At 41.2% G+C, this 20,416-nt stretch overlaps 1 protein-coding gene across 2 annotated transcripts in view; it reads right to left on the bottom strand.

Annotated features, from left to right (window-relative positions):
- Positions 1 to 2,779: 2,779 nt before the first annotated feature.
- Positions 2,780 to 20,416, bottom strand: part of med23 (mediator complex subunit 23) — a 19,170-nt gene continuing 1,533 nt past the window's right edge. The window contains exons 5-31 of one of the 2 annotated variants that reach the window (XM_067572049.1): positions 19,942 to 20,053; positions 19,455 to 19,553; positions 19,228 to 19,329; positions 19,060 to 19,129; positions 18,700 to 18,812; positions 18,513 to 18,608; positions 17,746 to 17,763; positions 12,967 to 13,173; positions 11,936 to 12,079; positions 11,548 to 11,693; positions 11,191 to 11,436; positions 10,920 to 11,062; positions 9,421 to 9,595; positions 8,053 to 8,216; positions 7,756 to 7,880; positions 7,444 to 7,649; positions 7,167 to 7,347; positions 6,894 to 7,064; positions 6,466 to 6,682; positions 6,215 to 6,324; positions 5,971 to 6,097; positions 5,461 to 5,626; positions 5,204 to 5,276; positions 4,875 to 5,089; positions 4,628 to 4,748; positions 4,394 to 4,525; positions 2,780 to 3,590 (exon numbers count right to left, since the gene is read on the bottom strand). In XM_067572049.1, coding sequence (XP_067428150.1) covers positions 3,321 to 3,590; positions 4,394 to 4,525; positions 4,628 to 4,748; positions 4,875 to 5,089; positions 5,204 to 5,276; positions 5,461 to 5,626; positions 5,971 to 6,097; positions 6,215 to 6,324; positions 6,466 to 6,682; positions 6,894 to 7,064; positions 7,167 to 7,347; positions 7,444 to 7,649; positions 7,756 to 7,880; positions 8,053 to 8,216; positions 9,421 to 9,595; positions 10,920 to 11,062; positions 11,191 to 11,436; positions 11,548 to 11,693; positions 11,936 to 12,079; positions 12,967 to 13,173; positions 17,746 to 17,763; positions 18,513 to 18,608; positions 18,700 to 18,812; positions 19,060 to 19,129; positions 19,228 to 19,329; positions 19,455 to 19,553; positions 19,942 to 20,053 — 3,949 coding nt within the window. In that variant the 3' untranslated portion in view covers positions 2,780 to 3,320. The remainder of the gene's footprint in view (positions 3,591 to 4,393; positions 4,526 to 4,627; positions 4,749 to 4,874; positions 5,090 to 5,203; positions 5,277 to 5,460; positions 5,627 to 5,970; positions 6,098 to 6,214; positions 6,325 to 6,465; positions 6,683 to 6,893; positions 7,065 to 7,166; positions 7,348 to 7,443; positions 7,650 to 7,755; positions 7,881 to 8,052; positions 8,217 to 9,420; positions 9,596 to 10,919; positions 11,063 to 11,190; positions 11,437 to 11,547; positions 11,694 to 11,935; positions 12,080 to 12,966; positions 13,174 to 17,745; positions 17,764 to 18,512; positions 18,609 to 18,699; positions 18,813 to 19,059; positions 19,130 to 19,227; positions 19,330 to 19,454; positions 19,554 to 19,941; positions 20,054 to 20,416) is intronic. The other variant, XM_067572050.1, reaches the window with a different exon arrangement.

The raw sequence follows: 20,416 nt of genomic DNA, 5'->3' as shown, positions 1-20,416 counted from the left end.
CTTTCAATCCTGCATGTTTGGCTTGATGTGATATGGCAAATTACTATATTTTTCCTTACTAGACTATATCTAATGTACAAACAATAAATACACTTTATTTATTCAGGGAAGTTTCACTGTGAACTCTGCTCTGACTACACTGCTACACAGATACACATATTATCACCTGGCAGCTGCTCAGTACAACTGCAGTCTGACCTGCTAGTCACCGAGCAGCTCCACTGAAGCAGACGGAGCTGATGCTTTTAAATTTTTTATGATGGTTAGCTGGGATGATGGGTGTGGACTTTTATGTACTGTATATGTTCCTGACATGTATTTAGTTGTTTCTAAGTAAAATCGATAGTGGAAAACACAGATAACAATTAAATTAAGAGCGTATCTGTTGCTGAAATTTGAACCACAACTCTAAATGAGGAGGTTCAAGTTATAGGAGCAGAGCAGAAGTGATTTGTGAATCTGGAATCGATCCAAGATGACGCACTGACGCTGCATACTGGTCCGTGTACAGCTCATGAGCCTATATGCCGCCGTGCTAAATTTAAACCGGGGCTTCCCACGCAACGCCAGCAGAGCTGAAACAGCAACACACATATGTAAGGAAAGCTTTACTCAACCAGACTGCGATATGAAACTCCCTGTGAATCCACAGGGCTACATGTTGCCACATTTAATTTAGGGCCACAGAGTTTAATGGGTAAGTCACAGGCCCAACAGCACACACTCTGACCTACATCTCACAGGCCTTGCGAGGTCATGTGATGACTCATACGTACACAAACGCATACACACATAAAGAATAATTAAACGCCCTAAGTAGTCCTACATGACATTAGTTGTGATGTGATTAAGTCACGGATGACCTGGTATAAATTAAACTTTAATGAAGAGGAATAATGATGTGTCATGTCTGGAAAACTAAAATCAATATATCTCAACATGCTCTCCCCTCAAGACACAAGCAAGGACAACTAAGACCTGAATTTGCACCGTCGTCACGATGGAAATCACAAGAGATGCTCAGGTCTCTAATGTAATTAGTTAACAGCTTGCATAATGTTCATGTAATTCAATTACAGCTGACCTGATGAAGATGTAATGTAATTGGGAGTGGGTAAAACAGGACTGATTGATTACTGGTCATAACCTTATTGTTTTCTTCCTCTATGTGAGCTAAGCATTTCATCAGGATTCAAATGTTGAGGAGAATAAGAGCAACCTTCAGCAGAGTTAGACTTCAGCCTCACTAAGGATTTTTCCAAGGTGAGGTGTGATAAGGATAGGAGGCGTGAAGACATTTGCTTGAACGAAACCGGAAAATGAGTCATCCTGGCTCTGAGCTGCTGTGAAACAAACCTAATCTTTCCACGTGAGAAAACATTGTAAACATGATTTATGATTGTTGGAAGAACTTACAGAGCAACTTAACATCAGCCACAAATCATATTTTTACCGACCTCCAGGGGTTGAACTTCTCGCCTTGCTTCAGTGAGGTAAAAGTGTACTCTGAGGAGGGGACGGAGGGGGGGGGGTCAGTACACTGTGACATCACTGCTGCTCCATTTGGCCGTGACAGCGCACTGTTTCTTGTGTAACAGCAAGGCATAAAGAGGCAGCGGGTATGATGTTCAATCTATATCAGCTGATAACTACTCCTCCCTCACTGAAAAATCCAGAATCTATGAATATGCAATTATTTTTCATTTCAAAAGTTTAACTGTTGGACAAAAGTTGTCTCCTACTTCACTGTTAAGTCCATTCTCAGTGTTTGTGCACTGGTGGCTTCAAGTTTCCACATCGCTCTTGGGTAAGTTGCATACTGGACCTGGACCAAATTGTTATTATGTCACAAATCTTGCTCATGGCTACACAACTCTTCAACTCAGATCTAAGGTGAGCACAGAAAAACTTTCCACTTTTAGCAGACGGATGTGAAAACAGCCTTCTAGGCAAGTCTGGATACTGACTGAGTCACTATTACACCAAACCATCATCAATGCTTCAATTCTCCAGCTCGCTATAAGGACCCAAAGGCACCACTTTAATTATTTGATTCACTGACCCAACAAATATACCACTCGGATTTGGAGTAAAGTCCTTCTCTCACCATTAGTTTCATTGCCAATTGTCAAATGGCAAAAATCTCAGATTCAACTGCCAAATTCTAAAGTGTTCTTGGCTCAAAGCTGGGCTTTCTACCAAATTGAATGGATATCTGTTCAGATGTTTTTCAGATATCCTCATGGCAGAGACAGGGAAACAATCTGATAGGGCTTACAGGATGACTACTGTGTCTCTTTCTCTCTATGACTCAATAATAAAAAGGTACATCTGTGAGGAGTCGTCTGACTGGAAGGCAACCATAAATGTTGGACTCCCCCTACTGGTGTCAGGCTACAATGTAAGATTGTTTTATGACAAAGTAGATTATAAACTGGGTTGTCTGGGTCATGCTGACTCAACTGAAGAAAAGTGGTTTCACCAGAGTGTGACAGATGACAGCTAACTGGCCAGGCAGAGCCATTGTGATGTTCACACCCAGTCCGACAGCAGGCTAAAGTTATCATGAGTCCAGGGCAAAAAAAAAAAAAAAAGACATTACAGGCCAAGAAAAGACAAACTTCATTTGGAAACAATGAAGACAAAAATGGGATAAACTGTGAAACCACACAAAATCATTAAACTTGAAACATGATCCTGGGACTTATTTTCTGTAATTTCCTGTTGCTTACTCGTGCTTAGTAAGGAGGAACCATCAATAAAAAAGCTGAACCCGGGATACCAAAATCTTTTTTTTAATGAAGTAATAATAATAATATACAATATAAAAAATTGACTACAAACAGAAAAATAAAAATGTCATGACAATAACAGAAATAAGCTACATTATGGGATTCTCCTTAAGACACCTGACTGCTGACAGAGCTGCTGTCTGATAGATACCAGACCTGATAATTCACTAGACTTTTTGCTGAAGACGCTTCATATATTGGTACCTCTGTGTCAGGTCGAAGTAATTCATTTTAATATTCTCTGACAACAAAATCAGCCTGGATTTATTATTTTGTGAGTTGAGATTCTGGGAAAAAGGATGTTTATATGCACTTATGAACAAGACTCATGCTCAGGAAACACAATCAGCCCTCCGGGGTTCTAGTTTGTGAAAGTACAATCAACATTTATATTTCGAGCAAAATCCAAGTCAAGAAAACAACTAATCACAAAAATGTTTCTGAAAGTACGTCTGGTTTTGTGTGTGTGTGTGTGTGTGTGAACCGTCCACTGTCATGATTGCACCTCCGTCTGTTTGCGTTTACCGCCTACATAGGTGTGTGTGTGTGCTGCGTGGAGGAGGGCGAGGCAGCGGCGGCGGAGGACGAGAGTGAAGAGGAGGAGGACGAGGAGGGCTGAGGGGTGGAGGAGGAGGCTGTGGGGGCGGAGGAGGAGGAGGAGGAGGAGGAGGCGGCGGCAGCGGCGGCGGCGGCGGCGGCAGCGGCAGCTGATGATGAAGTCTCTATCTTGCTGGTGTGCGTGATGAAGCGCAGACGCAGCTTCATGGCCGGACGCAGAGTCATGATGATTTTCTCCACCTAGAGAGAAAAGGAGGAAGAGAAAATGAACACACACAGATGTAGACGGATGGATGGATTGGCAAGATAGGGAAGAATAATATATCAATAATCATATGAGGGTTGAGTTAGGGAGAGACTGTAATGGAACAGTTTAGGAAAAACAACAAAATGATTCTGTTTGAGGTTGTTTTGGTTTAAACTGATTCTCTGACTGACTAAATCAAATTAAGGTACAGTGTAATTACCAGTTCAGCACGTACCATATTCATTTATGTTACATACTCGATTGTTGTGAATCACAGCACTCAACAACAACACGTATAACTAGAGCCTCGTTCTATAAGCCAATAGCAGCTTTGTCCATAAAAAATCAATGACATTCCCATTAAAAGTACACTCATCTTGGCCTCGAGCACAAAGTGCAGCTAGTTTCATCTCCTCTAATTAACTCTGCTGTCAGGTCTGGACACCGGTGGTGAGTCGTCTTGCAGCACAGAAGGTGACAGACTCAAACTAAATACGGAAAATTGAAACAAAAACTGTCTCCCGAAGAGCAGCGAGTTCACGGATGTAACCTTACGTGATGTTTGGATGATGAAGGTCTCCAGTTTTAGTATTTTTAATCAGTTCCCTCTTTTTTATTTTTTTTTATTTTGTGTGCTTCTCTTACCTTTATGACTGTCTACTGTTCTTTTGAAACAGAAAGCTATAATGACAACCTATCAAAGTAATAAAACTGGTTATGTGCTTTCAAGTTGATGATTAATTTTCTATTTAAAACACACACACACACAAACACACGCACACACAGAAAGGCTCACCTGCTCCTTCACACTATCTCCAGTGTACATGTATTTGATGTGGTAGAGGAAGTCACAGATTGGGTCCATGTAGCTAAGATGTTGACAGTGTTGGTCCACCGCCTGGAGCATCTCGTAGAAGGCCACGCCGATCTGAAATACACATAAAGAGGAAAACAATATGTATTTAATAACCACAGACAAAATGACAAAAAGTTTTTCAAAACTATTGAAATTGCAAACTTGTATCTTTACCTCCAACATGCATCGTGTCCTCTCCTGCTGGAAGCGCTGCAGGAACGGCCCGACCAGGTGATACACGTAGAGTAACTGGAACTCTGTCTGGACGATGGGCTTCAGTGTTTCTGACAGAAATCTACACAAACACACACAGTTTCATAAACAAATGTGGGAGGACTAGTGACATAAAAACAGAAGGAAAAGAGAAACATGAAGACAGAGAGAAGAGTAAGAAGACAGAGAATGAGAAAGACTTCCTCACTTGGGAATCAGAGACAGCTGTCCGATGGATGAGTGATGCCAGACAGCGTGTGCTAACGCTAGCACATAACTGCAGTTCATTTCGCTGTAGCTCTGGTGGCAGGCTGTGAAGTCCAGCAAGGCAAAGGGATAGCCGGCCCACTCCGTCTCTGACGTCAGCGCCGGAGATCCAATCACAGACACGATGCGGTCGTGGAGAACGATCCAGTAGGGTTCCTAGAAGAGGAGAGCGGAGGTGGCCATATTGAGCAAATGTTCAAAGAAGATGTGAATTCATCATAAAATGAAGGACTGGGATGATCTTTTGTGAGTGTGTGGCATTTCTCTTACAGGCAGTGCAGTGATGACAAGTCCAATGGCGTTCATCCAGGCTGTGATATTCTCTCTGGGAACAAGAGGTTGGCTAAAAGGTAAAGGGAGAACAGTGATTCATACTTTAATGGACTGCAACCCACACACATCATCAGAGCGCACAATCAAAGTGCTCAAAATAATCTGTATCATTACAAAAAGCATAGTTTCACTGCCATTCTTCTTTAAAAAAATCAGAGCTTTAAACTCTTTAAAAGATGTTTTTTCTATCGTACCTCTTTAGCACCACATTGAGCAGAGCGTTGCCGACATCTTTTCCCGGCACGGCCAAAGCCATCAGCTCCACGCAGGTGACGTGTAGGGCGTGCGCTGCAGGGTTGGGGAACTCGTTGAACCTCCAGTCACAGTTGGGGAACGGGCCAGGTGACTTTCCCGCCATGGGTGAGAGAGGGTTAAGGAGGGTGAAAGTCACGGCACAAGGAAGTGATTAGATGCTTATATTCTGTATGTTTGTCAGTCCATGAGCCACTAGAACAGATTCCACCTTCTCTATTGTGAGAGCTACATTGGCTGCAATAAATGAACCGGGACTGACTTTACTGCAGAAGTTAAAGTAATTAGCATCGGCGTTTAAAGTTAAGAAGCATTGGGGGAGACTAGTACTATCAGCAATATATTGTTTAAGTACCCCAAAGGCCCATTATCCTTTATTTGCCACCAGGAGAGTCAGTTAGAGAGCAGTGATGGATCCATCTACAAAGAGAGAAAGATAAATAAAAGGATATTGTCCACCAGACGTCCAATCAGCTTGCAGTAGTAGGTGTCGTCAGGGATCCACACGTTGTCTTCTCTGGGGTTCATGCCAAACTTCAGATACGTTTCACTAAGGCACCAACCTGGGGTTCGGTTGTCCTGTTCAATAAAGAAAAATAAATCCATTTCAAACTACGAACTGGTGCCAGTTTAAAAAAAATAATAAAAAAATGGGTGTTTGTTTTTTCCTTTCTTCCTTCATCTCGCTCTGCCTACCTTCAACGAAGACATGATGGCATGCACCAGTTTTCTCTTCAGGTTGGTTCTGTCTCTCAGGTGTCGCTCGTAGTAGTGAAGGGTGTTGTAGAGGTAGGTCACTGGACGGTCTGCACACAAACACAACAGTAAATACAAAACAATGGCTTATAAACTGCATTCACATCCCTGGAGATGAACCCTTAAACCCCTCTTTACAAACATGTGCAGTATTCTTGTCTGTATTCCTTACATTTGCAGACATTACTCACCGTGGAACTTGTACAGCCCTCCCAGATGATCCAGCAGTGTTTCCAACGACTTGGAGACAGGAAGGAGCTCCAGGAAGCGGTGGATGACGATGTCAAAGACAGGAAGGAAGCGCAGACACACGTTGCCGAAGTAAATGGGCAGGTACTGATGCTGGAGCTGCATGGGAGGGTTGACTTGGTCTGCAAGACCCTCAAAGTACAACTTCTCTGGGTATTTCTGGTAGGGGAACGACAAGTAAATATTTAATTTTTAAACATAAGAACATAGATTTATTATCTCCAAACCTGCGGTGTGTCCCTTCTCTAGGAGCTATATGTATCTAAACACAGATAAAGTAGAACATAACTTTTAAATTTGTCCGTGGTGTAACTTTTTTAACATCTAAAGACAACAAAACATCACTTGTGTGTTTGTGTTTAATGTGTACCTTGTGGTAGCTCATGTGCTTGTTGTGCCAGTCACTCTGCAGCCAGTGCTCAGGAGCATTCTCCTTGACAAAATCGTTGACTCGGTTCCTGAAGTCGTTGGGCTTTAGCAGCAGCAGCTGGATTATGAAGTAACACACCTGTGCCTCATTGCCCTCATGGCTACGCATCGCCTGGAGGTAGGAGAGAGGAGCAACATGCCACATTGTCATATTTACAGGAGAAGTTATACACTAAATAACCGTATATTTCTCTGTATGTATATCTGTCCTCACCAGACACAGGATGAGTCTGTCCAGGGTGACGATGTTGTATTTCCAGACCATGTCGTTGAGTATTTCGATGCACTTGTTGAGCTGCTGTCCACCGGCTGAAGTCGAGAACTCATAGACGAGGAAGTCGGCAAATGTGCGCACGTGAGCCACCAGTGCGCGAGCCCCGATACGCTCCAAGACCCTGAGGGACGCAAAATCAGTTTATGGTGAGCTCATCAATTGGCAGCAGTTAGCAGTTGGTTCTAAGTTAGACATAATTTAAATGGTGGCACCAGACCTGAAGCCTATCTGGTTAATGTGGTCCGTCTCTAGCAGCATCTTCCACAGCAGACAGAGGAAGAGAGGGGGTGAGCCCTGCATGGAGAAGTGGGTAATGATGTCGTTCTCATTGGCCATGGACTTCCACTTCCTGTACTCTTCTTCCACGTTCTTCTTCAGGTTGAAACGGGACTCCTGAGGAACGTTGTTCTGTTTGAAGAACGCCTGAGAGAAAGAGGTAGAGAGGTGGGAAGAATGTGGATTGAGTGAGAATAAAATAAGTTTTTCATTTTCCCCATTTTCATCCATGCAAAAGTGACCCTTTGTGCACCTGTAGTGGAGCAGGGAAGCAGGACAGGGTGTGTGAAGCCCAGTTATGAGGTGTGAAGGCCATGATGGTCTGGAGAATGTCTTTACACCAAGTCCCGTGGATGGAGTCGGACCCTGTGAAAAAATCTGCAAACAGAGACAAAACAGGTGACCATAACAACTTAAAAAATATATTTAAGAGAATATAGGAACAGAAAAGTGAGAGATCAGGAAGACACCGGATGAAGCATGAAAGAAAAAGACCTTTAGAAGCATCTAGGACCTTAAGAGAAGAGAAAACTAAGGTAAATCCATTTACCAGTGACGTGTGTGGCTCTGGCCAGGGTGAGGATCAGGGCTCGGTTCAGCTCTTCAGACTCGGCCGACAGAACCGTCTTCGGGTCGTTGAGGAAGCGAGTGAACTGAGGCTGCACCTCCGAACTACCCAACGCTGTGATCAAACGCAAAGCTGTGCTCTCGACACTGAAGAAAGAGACGCAAAGACATGGAGATAAGTTTATAATGTGTTAGCAAGGAGTTGATCCTTTTCTGAATCTGTAGTTTGTGGTGTTTTGATGTTATTACTGGACCTCATTTGACATTTTTCAATACTAGAGCGGAGTAAAGCTGCAATGATTAGTCTATTAATGGATTAGTTGATTGACAGAAACTCAAGTTTTGACATACATGTTTTCTAAAAGGAAAACGTCAGACCTTCCAAATTTTTACAACAGTCACTATTGATGGAACCTGTATTGAGTGAGTCCACAGATATAAGTACTTAGGCATCTGGTTAGATGACAAACTTACCTTAAAAGCTCATATTTCAGTTTTAATTGATAAACTGAGGATGAAATTGAGCTTTTTGTATAGAAATACGGCCTGTTTTCCTACATTCTGAAAGCAGAGAGGGGTGGAGGCGATTCTTCTGTCGGTCCTTGACTACGGTGATGTCATCTATATGCATACATCAGCCTCTAAATGCCATCTATTTCGGCAACTATTTTCATAATCGAATAAACAATTTAGTCATCAATATTTGCTGGTTAGAGGTTCTCAGATTTGAGGATTAGCTACCTTTATGTGTCTTACATGACAGGAAACTGAATATCTTTGGAATTTTGACTGTTGATCAGACAAAACAAGACATATAAAGACATCACCGTGAGCTCTACGGGATTATTTTTCACTATTTTCTGACATTTTATAGACAAAACGATTAATTGAGAAAATAATCAGCAGATTAATTGATAATAAAAATAATTGTTAGCGTTGCAGCCCTAGTGCAGATACAACAACTGAGTTTCGGTCACTTTTATTCATAGCTTAGAGAAATATAAAACATATCTTTTTTGGAACATGTTTCTTATTTAACAAAAGAAGACAACTTTGTCAATTAAATAATGTATTACATAATGTCTAGATACAAAAAGCCGTACAAGAACAACTTATCTGATTAATGAAACAGGATTATAAATCCTGAGTCACCCTGTTGTTACTGTACACAGCTCAAGTTCACTTCAAAGCGCTGATGATTAATTCAAATCGAAGTCCACTACAAACAAAGAGTAGCTGTTTGTTTTATATAAGTTGCATTAGGCAACAACCTTTTTACTTGAACAATCTAATCTTATCTTGGTTTAAACTGATGTGTGTCGGGATATATGTGAGTGTGCGTCTACATTACCATAGATGCAGCTGGTTCTGGTTGGTCTGGGGCACGGCAGCCAGATTGTGTAGATGACTCAGTAGCTGGACTCTGTAGTGCGGCTGGATGTGATGCATCCTGTAGCTGAACATCTCCAGTAACGTGTGAAGGATTCCCCAAGCGTGAGACTTAAACACGTTGGGCAACAACTGGCCTAAACAGATAAGAAGCGTTCACATTAATCAGCATGTGTCTGCTTGAAAATTATGACAAATTCTGTCTGAGACAAATTAATGTTAAACACAAATGTTCAGAGCCAGTCTGCTCAACCCAGAGGACGAGCAGTGATGACTGAATACAAATTCTTTTTAGAGAGACAGATATTTCTTTTTTTTTTGTAATGATGTTCATGCTTCGAGATTAAGAATGTTAATTATTTAAAAACTTAATGGCGTAACTGTGATTAACTTGCTGCTTCCTTAAATTTCACTGAAATAATGACCTCTGAGTTCATTAATAATGTATAAAATATGCACATTAATCTATGTCCACTGCACTCTGGGACCAAATGTCATCATCAAGGCAAACTAACTTCAATTTAAATTAACAAGACTCTAAATACAGTGTTTCCCCTTTATTCATTCATTCATTCATTCATTCTCACTCTCTTCGTTCTTCAAAGGACATCTATGTGTTTTTGCAAGAGTAGCGTTGCTCCGTTAAGGAATAAGGTAGCGCGCGCGCGTGTGTGTGTGTGTGTATGTGTGTGTAAATGTGCGCGTGTAGTTGCGCGAGCGCAGAGGGCGAGCGGCAGACACATGATGTGAACGCGAGCGGAGCAGTGGAAAAGTTTAGCAGTAAGTTGTCAATCTGGCATTAAAAGTACAGTACAGGCTGTGTGTCAGTTAATAAATGCTGCAGCTCCTCAAGAAAACAGTCATCTATCGAAGGGGGTTAGCCCCGAAGTTAGCAACAACGCGTTAGCTTAACTTGACCAGGCTCACTTAAGGTGGACTGACATTTAAGGTGGACAAGCAATTCTCATTTTAGTGTCAATCTCAGCCGCTCTTTAACAGAGAACGGAGAAGTGTGTGGCTGATGAGTCGCTGTCATATGCCCCCACATATAACAACCCCAATTATTATATGTAAAGCTTTTCATAAATAATTCATCTGCTGTTTGACTATTTTGTTGCTGAAGCTTTGATGCCTCATTAAATATGTCTTTGTATTTAATTCAGTCTATTTGATCTTATAAGCGTGTCTGTTAGCCTGCTTTACCCTGATTAAAGCTATGAAACTGTATACAACACACTGAGGTTGATCAAATCTTTTTCCTGCTTTCTTCCTCCTCACCCTGCTTGTTAATCTGTTCTTCTTGCGTGCGAGACGACTATTATCCTCTGAGGAACATAATGATCTGATTCTGAAATGAGGAATTAAAAAGAAAAGAAAAAAACACACTTTGTCCCTTTTGTATCTGACTACTTTTCAACACAGTAGATATTTTCAGTGAAATAAAATGTTTTTGTGACTCACTGATGAATCCTTTGATGCCCAAGGACTCGATCTCCATGTAGACCAACAGTCTGCTGTATGTTTCGACCAGCGCAGGGGCCAGGGCGATGCTGGATTTAGCATGGGCCAACTTTATGACCCGCGTGGCGATACTATGGATCAAACTGGACAGACAGAAAGAAGCAAAAGAAGGCAGGAACAATTGATTTAAGAAATGATGTGTCTGATGCATCATATATCCTTCTAAACATTAAAAAGCATCTGATTTTTATCTTCCATTTGTTCCTCCCACCTCATCTTCGCATGTACAGTGAGTGAGTCCAGCAGGTTCATGGGTAGCGGGGTGACAGATCCTGATGCCATACAGTTGGTGCCGGGCAGGTTGATCCTCATATTTCCGTTTCCGTAGATGGTCTCTACCAGGACGCCCATCGGCAGTGTGAAGCACTCAGAGTTGGTGCTGTAGGCATTACAGAGCAGGGCGATCTTATAGTCGGACATGCCCAGGGTCTTGTTACGCAACGACTGCTGGAGAAACCTAAGAGAGAAGAGGAAGGGAAGAAGGTACAGTTATGGAGGTGTAGAGATTTGAGGAATTTATTGAAGTAAATACATATTTCAGGACACAATGTTTTAAAAAGATACATACTCGTGGTGTAGTTTCAGAGAGTGCGGTATGGGTATTTGTAGTTTAGAGTTGTCGTTCTGAGCTTTGCGGTTCAGGTGGATCCAGATGCACGTCATGGCGAAGGAATGAGTCGACTGGGGCTTGTTAATGTCAGGAACTGGAATGCACTGAAGTGGAAGAGAAAACACGGATAAATCTGATGATGTTACCTTCAGAGCTTTAATTGACCACCACCAGCCCAATAATAACACTACTAGTACTGCAACTGCTGAAACAAGCACAATTTCAATGAATGTAGGAAACATTTACAGAAATGAAATGAAACTATGTTGATACCACTGCCATTGATAAAAAATAACCATAATAAACATTTTGAATACACCAAAATAACGTCTTGGCGGTCATGTACCTCTTTTTCTGGGTACAGCAGGTCAAAGAGCTTCATGACAGGCAGGAAGTCGGCTAAGGCGTTCTTCTGAATGCTTCCTGATATGAACTGCAGCAAGACCCACATCAGGTGGTCTCTCCCTTTAATAAGACCTCTACCTGCAAGCTAGAAATAGAGAGAGAGAGAGAGATTCAAATTCCCTACCTACACATGAGGGATTCACAGGAAACAATGCATGTTTGTAATCCAGTGTTACAGTTAGTAGTCTTATCTCATTGTTATCAGCCTCACTGTTGACTCTTCACGCTCTTCGAATCCAAGCTGTATTAAGTTAATGCTAATGCAAACAAAACATTTCCTGGTGCTGATAGTTCACAATAAAAAAGGTAGGTACACGTTTTTTCCAAGTCTGTCATAAAACAAAACTCTCATGCATATACATATATTGAAAGAGTTTTTGCTCTCCTGTTCATACTGGCCCCCAAAAAAGATCCCCTCTTTAAAGCCTGTACAGTAAGTGATGGGGACAAAATCCACAGTCTTTGCTCAATCTATGTAAAAATGTATTCCAAAGTTCAGCAAAAGCTAATTTAAGATTTCAGCAGTCCGACTTAGTCAAATCAAATGGTTACATTTCAAAGTTAGTCTTTTTAGTACCAGCTTCCTACTTTATGTTACTATTGCTCTGCAGCAGGACCATTTACAGTTGAAAAACCAACCTGTCTCTGCTCTCTGGTGAACAAACTAAGTAACAGGTGCACCGTTTCTAAATTACCTCACATCTAGTTTGGCAATTTCTACTTATCAACTGACATATACACCAACATTATCTGATTTATCGGTCTAGCTGTTTGATTTGCGTGTGGTTTGTTTCATGTTTTATACATCCATTTAATTTATGTTTTAGCAGGAACAATGATATCAAAAGACCATCTCTTCAAGTGGCGTGGTAGATACATATTTTCTTGTGTTTTCGATCTGCATCACTGCACTCCAATCCATTAGCGGGATTATCAGCTCACCCTTACACCTCTTATCACTTTCCCCCTTACCTTCTGATGCAACGACAGCACCATGTGTGGGAAGCTGGCAAACTGAAACAACACAAAGAAGATGAGCTGGGAGGAGAGGTGCTGCCACAGCAACTGGCTAGTTCCTCCAATGTCTGCGTCAAAGTGTTCCTCGGTCTCCGAGCGCTCCATGGCGTAGACCACCAGGTCCACCAGCTGCTCCTCCAACACGGGGCAGCGTTGCTTATGCTGGCAGGGTAGGAGGGAAGTGTTAAAGGATAAAGAAAATAGTGGGCAGGAGAGAGAGGAATAGAAAAAAAAGGGGGGTGAGGTGGGGGGGGGGGTATCCAGGGACAGAAAGAGACAGATTGAGACAGAAAAGAAAAGTAGGGAAGGAAACGTGGAAAGACAGAGGGAAAGGAGGGGAGACAAGAGAAAGACAGAGGGAGGGAGAGAATAAGATCATCATTTAATTACTTTACATGCAAAGTTTTGTTAATAGATGCTCCAACAATTGTTTGAAATTAACTTAAAAAAAAAAAAAAAAAAAAAAAAACCTTTTCCCTTTGCTTGCAGGACATCTCCTTCCTGCCTCTGTCAACTGGATGCAACTGACTGTCGGCCCATTCCCACATTGATCTCTTAGCCCTTAATGTTCTAGTAATTTATCACGTTTGTAACTTGATCTCAAGTGTCAGAGCAAAAAGCTTAGATAATTTGCCAATTCAGGACTTTGTAAGAGTATCATAAATTTTTAGCCACAGTGCCAGAGAAAATAAAAGTGATAAAAATTTCCCCGGGGGAGGCATGAAAAATGTCACAGCTTCCTTACAGACACTAAGGTGGATTTAAAAAGAAAAAGAGTTCATGTCTTTGTGGGTCGTTACGACATCCAAGAACATTAACGTGTGAAGTGGACATCGTGAAAAGGTAATGTAAAAATTGTAAATGTATGCGTTAAAATTACCTGGGGCAATCAAATCACGCTGCGCTTTCAACTGCGTTACCACGCAAAGATCGCAGAAATAAAACTGAGCATAGCAAAAAGTCATATGCAAGCAGTTTATATGCAATGATCGTGTCATGCAGGGACAAAATACAGAGGAATTACAAACTCTACAACCTCACTGGCGTATATAAACCCTATAAAGGTTGTCAGTTTCATGTGTAAAAAGGGGCTTATGATGAAAAAGAAAGGGAAGGAAGGAAGAAAAATGGATGAGAGGGAGAATGAAAAGAGGGGGAGACAAAGGAGGTTGGTTAATGGGATCATAAAGCCCCAGTCAGTGATTGGTTTACTGCAGTTTCTGCCTGATTAGAAGTGTGAATCCTAACTTTAGGCCATATAATGGTTTAATGTTCATGGATTGAAGCGTTATCTACAGACCTCACTTTTTGAGTTTCATTAAAAAGTTTAATTGTATCTTGTGACACCTATTTGCAGACATATCACCATAGTTATAATGTCATGCAATAAGATTCTGGTCTTTCCATTTGTTTAATAAGAAAAATGTTAGATATTTTGTAATTACCCAGGGTGGGAAACTTAATTTTACCAGTGAGTGACAGAGCGGAAGGAGCGAGGATCTCTGCATTGGCTACCACTGGTAGGACTTAACTGAGCCCTTTTCACATATCGGGGGGGCACGGACACAGCACAGCAAGGAATCAAACAGCACAGCAAGGAATCAAACAGCACAGCACAGCACAGAGCAGTACAACATGGTGCAGAACAGCACGGCATAGCACTGAACACCAAACCCAACCAAACAGAGCAGCAACACAATTAGGCATGCACGCTAACAGGTTCCAAAGTGGGGGAGGGGGGGAGGAGGTGGTGTGATTGGGAGGAAGAAGAGGAGCTGTGAGGCTGATTAGCCTTCAGTACAACTTCTCTTCTCCTGCACCCGAACACACACACACACACACTCACACATACACACACGCACACACACGCACGCACGCATGCTCGCACAAAGAGAGTGAGAGAAAGACGGAGAAAAAGAAAGAGGAAAAAGAGAAAGCACAAGCACATCTTCTGTCTAAAAAGAAACGGCCCTGTTGCTTACAGAGTTCACAAACTGGTGTGTTAACAACAGTAAAACCACATCTGTGGCTGGTTTATAATCCAAACTCACACACCAACAAACCTGACTACTGACAACCAAACCAACTGCAACTGAGCATGTCGTCTACCTGTAACTGACAGCTGATTTCTTGAATTTAACATTGAGTTTCATTTCAAATCTCAACTGTTGAAAATAACTAAAAGCTTTACAAACCAAAAGAGTCTTATTGTTTGCTAAAGACATGGAAGACCATCATGGCTTGAACTACATTCTGCCAAGATTTTATCATCATTTTCTCTGAGCTAAATTATATAAACACGATTATTCCAGGAGCTCAGAACAAACATGACTGTTTGTCCCCCATAATCACTGCATAATTTAGACTTTTTGAGGAAATAGCCGTGGTAATTAAACTGGACATTAAGCACATTTCAGCAGCAATCATGTCATCTCAACATTTCAATTCATTCAGTACCTTCAGAGGATAGCTTTCAATATATGCCTTATTTATTTGGATCATTTAACGGTTAGCATAAGAAGCTTATTAAAAAAAAATCAAATCTCCCTTATATTTTCAGTCACAGTGGACTCAGATCGTAGTTCATTAAGCGCTAAAGCTCAGTAAATATCATCAAAGAAGTAAAACTGAGTAACAAAACTGAAACAAACCAACAAAAAGCCTCAAACACATGTTGGCCTTTGTTAATTGCGCATTATCAATAAAAAAAACATCACGCAACACAGGTCAAAGGTCACTCATCCAATCAGGCAGCCAATCAGAATCACTCAACAGCCGACCTGGGCAAAACTCTGATTATACGCTTACCGGGAATAAGAGCCTGAGAAGCATTTGGCTTTATGTACCACACTTTGTCATGTCTTCTACTTTTGAGGCTGCCTGTGCACATTTAAATTCATATCCTGCTATTCAAGCAACAACTAATATATCACTCCATCTCTAACCTGGAGAGACAAGAGGTACACTTTGGAGAGTAGATACATTTATAAGCGAATGCAAAGTGATGTTAGCAAAACATGAGCGTTGCAAATAATAAACTATGCAAATGCAGTTAATTTACTGGACGGCACCAGTTGCATAGAAATCAAGGTAACTAATGTACTGCAGCATCAAAGCATCAGAAGTTAGTTTAGATTGGAAGTAGAAGACCTGACAGTGAGAGAAAGTCATTTAAAGAACTTTGATATATGTCATATAAGCTAAAAAAAAAACCTGACAAGCCTATTTTAGGACTACCGAAAAACCCTCTGATAGATTTACATCTAGACTTTTTTCACAATTATACAACAAAGTAATGCACAAGCTTCCTGCTATAGGGCTGCAAGTAACAATTATTTTCATTATCAATTAATCTGTTGATTATTTTCTCAATTAATCGTTAAGTCATGTAAGAAAATTATGAAAAATGTCAATAACTGTTTCTCAAAGCCCAAGGTGACGTCCTCAAATGTCTTCTTTGTCCCGACCAACAGTCCATAACCCAAAGATAGTTAGTTTACTATCACAGAAGACTAAATAAACTAGAAAACATTCACATTTGAGAAGGTGGAATCTGACGACTTGGGACGTTTTTTCTTTAAAAAAAAAAAAAAAAGATTAATAAACTGTCAAAATAGTTGATTGATTCTCTGTCGATCGACTAATCGTTGCAACACTATTTCCTGCTATTACACTGTACTTAAATGTTGTTGTTTAAGGCAGCCTGACAAGTTCTTTGACACTTATCGAATAGTCGCTTGAATTGGAAGGCAGCTGGTTGATAGTAAAGAATACTGCTGCACTATTTACTATGAATAAAAGAGTAGTTTTGCCCAGGTCAGCACAACACAAAGCAGCAGCATAAGGTCAGACACAAGAGGACCTCGCTAACAACAGGCAACAGGACCAGACTACATCCATACATGCAGTGCGGCAGGACTTGAAATGTCAACAGCAGGGTTCAAAGGTAGAGATACTTCATGTCAGTTACTTAGCTGGAACTAAATACGTTTTCTCATAACAAAAACTGCAATCCAGAGAATCTAATGAAGGAATGTCTCAGTGTTAATGAGCTTAGCTGACACTTGCAAGATACAATAAGATGAAAAATGTATGGACGCTGGGCGTTAGGGATACAACGAGGCTAATTTATGTAATTAAGAAAATAGCTAATAGGATTAAACAAGCAAAACCAATGTTGCAAAAAACATTATGAAATTCCATAGTTAAAATAGGCCCTGAAAACTTAACACAAGCTATTCCCTTGAACTGAAAGACAGTGGCGGATAATATTGGCTTTGATTAATATATTTCATTGCAGATATTGTAGCATGAGAAGCAAACTGAAGAAGAAGAGGAGAGGATTACACCCACGTTGGGAAACCAAGCAGAGTATAAATGTTGCTAAAAGTGTATCTGAAAAATATCATCCGTGATAAATGACTCTATCAGCTACAGTAAACAGCCTGTCTGCCCATTGATCCGCCTGCAGCTGCCTGCCTGCAGCCCGCCATTCATCCCCTTTATTTGGACGTATCTGTCTCTCTACTCAGTGTATCTCTATAAAGCCCTGCTGTGACCATCTCAAGCTCTGTGGCATTTCCTTTTACTCCATTTCAAGTTTTCCTTTTTTTTTTTTTTTTTCCAGTTTCCCCCATTTCTAGGACAGTGATGGCATCATCTGCGTGCCTAAAAAGCTAAGCGTCCAGTGGGCTGGTTAGTTGGTAGGTCAGGAAGACCGGGAAGAGGACATACCTGGGCAATGTTCAGAGTCTAGAGAGCGCATGTCAGAGAGACAGACAAACACAACACACAACCAGAGGACAAGAGAAAGAGAGAGAGAGAAGAAAGAGAGAGAAACAAAGAAAGAAGGAGAAAGAAACAGAGAGGGGAAAAAAAAGAGAGACAGACAGAAACAGAAAGTGGTGACTAAAAGGAGCTAGGCTGTTCACTGTCCGTTCAGCACAGTTAGCATCAACTCAGCCGATTCAAAACATGCAAACTGGATTCTGTGACATTTATTTATATTTGAATTATGAAGAAAATCAAAATCAGAGCCGCGACCGGTGCTGATTAATGCTTTCTTTTAGCAACAGATGGCTGCACTCGGTGAGCTGGGCTGAGTTGAAACTGTGTGAACCCAACAGGGCAAACTACTACTGGTGCATTATGGGTCAAGCTCACAGCATTGGCTTGCTTTACATATGGTCTTATATAGGTGTGTTATCAGGGCAACAAAGGGAGGAGAGGGTTTCCAAAGGAAGAGGAAGAGGTGGGGAGGGGAGGGGAAGAAGACGAGGAAAGAAAACTTGAAGAAAATGAAGAAAGAACTGGGAGCAGGAGGAAGAGGAGAAAGAGGAATTGAAAAGGGTGAAGAAGAGGAGAAAAGAAGAAGGAAAAAAAAAAAAGAGATGGCAAAAATTTTAAACAACGAGGGGGGTATGAAAGGGATAGGAGGAGCGAGGGTAGGAGGGGGCCCTGTTAAAGAAGCAAAGAAGCGGGACGAGAAGAAGGTGACTTACCTGCTTGTTGAGTCCTAACATGTTGCAGACCATCTCTCTAGAGTACGGCTGTTCTAACACGTAGCGCAGCAAACCCGTCTGTGGCTCAAACAGGTCCTAGACACACAAAACGGACACATAGTTACTGCATATGTGCGTGCACGTGTGTGCGCATAAGCGTGTGTAGTGTTTATGTACGTCGGTTTACCTTGTCAAATGGCAGCATGCCTCTCAGAGGGAAGCGGAGGGTAGTGGGGTCTAATTTCCAGGAGTTACAGATGGCCCCGCTGTTATTCACGACCGGTAACAGGCTGCACCGACCTGAGCACACACACATTCACGCACGAAATACGGTACATGAGCTGCATTATGTATTTTAGCCAACTACTAAAAATCACAAGTCTGCGTTTCCCCCTTTAAACCAGTTGATTTTAAACACTGCAAGGGATGTTCAGACTTCATTAAAAGTGAAAAAAGAAACAATCCGATTGCCAAAACAAGAAAAAACTTGATATATTTTGGTGAGTATTTTGTAAGCTTTCAGTGTGTGCGTTCATGTGTCTCTTACCACAAATAGAGTTGATTCTGGCTGTGGGTCTGAAGCTGTCCACAAAATCTGATATCAAACTGCCTAGCAGCTGGAAAATGAGAGAGGGACACAGAGGAATGAAGCAAAGTGTTAGATACACACCGACACAGCTGCAAACATACACACACACAAGGAACACACACTTACCCAGTGTGACAGTTGTCCCTCTGGATACAGTTTTCTGATTTCTGTGACGGCGAAGTAGGCTGGGAGCAGGCAGGCGTTTCTGTCCAGTATATACTCTACCACCTGGAGTACACACACACACACACACATTATTGAAACAAGGTATCAGAGAAACACAAATTAAATTTGATAAGGGACAAATAGTACAAATGTGTGTGTGTAGTGAGAAAGATGAAAAAGGCAGACACCTCTCTGCCAGCCAGCAGCTGTTGTACTACAGCTGAGCTGATAGTGGTAGGAATGGTCTGAATTTTATCCAGTACAGCTTTCAACAGGTCTCGAACACCCTGAAACACACACACAAGAACACTTTAGATGGAAATATATCTGGTGGTGGAATTCTCACACAGAGAAAAAAATACATATTACAATATTTTATGATTCCTAATAAGAATGAAGAGAGTGTCTTAAGAAAAAAATACATAAAAAATACATTTTTAAAATAAATTGTAACAACTTAAAATACTTCCAAATGTTTTTACATCTTTTGTAATTTCTTGGCAAGAGTCAATTCACTGTTCTATTAACTACCGTCTCCAAACAGCAATATCTGTTGCATATAAAAAACAATACAATAATGTGTAGACCCCAAGAGGAAATGTTTGTTCATTGAGCTTGTTGAGGAACTGTCTCAGCTGTGCATGTGTAAGTGTGAGCGTGTTTGCAATCAGAGACCTTGTAGTCCACCCCTCCGATGATCTTTCGAATCAGTTTGAAAGTTAAGGCCCACAACTGAGTCCTCTCCCACTCCAAATTGTCTGAGCTTATCAGGGCGACACACACCATCCTACACACAAGACAGATTCATTAGAGGCATAATTAGGACAATTAACAGGCGGATAACAGATACGAGTGCCAGTACGTACAGTAAACACATATTTTATGTCACAGCCAACACAGATTTAATTACAGATACATTTTAATGATTGATGCTTAGATGCCATGATGAGTGAATCATTTACATACTTCATGTATCATAAAATGAACATTAATACTATAAATGATGGAATAATCATCAACTATAAGCATCATTCCTCTATTCTTATTATCTAATATCTTTTGGCGAGAGCTGGCTGCGATATTAGGGTAAAAAAAAATCTCTATAAATCTTTTGTGACTCTTGATATCTGTGTGCCTTTGTACAGCAAGT

This window comes from Thunnus thynnus, chromosome 18 (genome assembly GCF_963924715.1).
Source record: "Thunnus thynnus chromosome 18, fThuThy2.1, whole genome shotgun sequence".
Taxonomy (NCBI): domain Eukaryota; kingdom Metazoa; phylum Chordata; class Actinopteri; order Scombriformes; family Scombridae; genus Thunnus; species Thunnus thynnus.
Note: the sequence above shows the minus strand (reverse complement) of the source record. Positions and strands in the feature narration are given on the sequence as shown.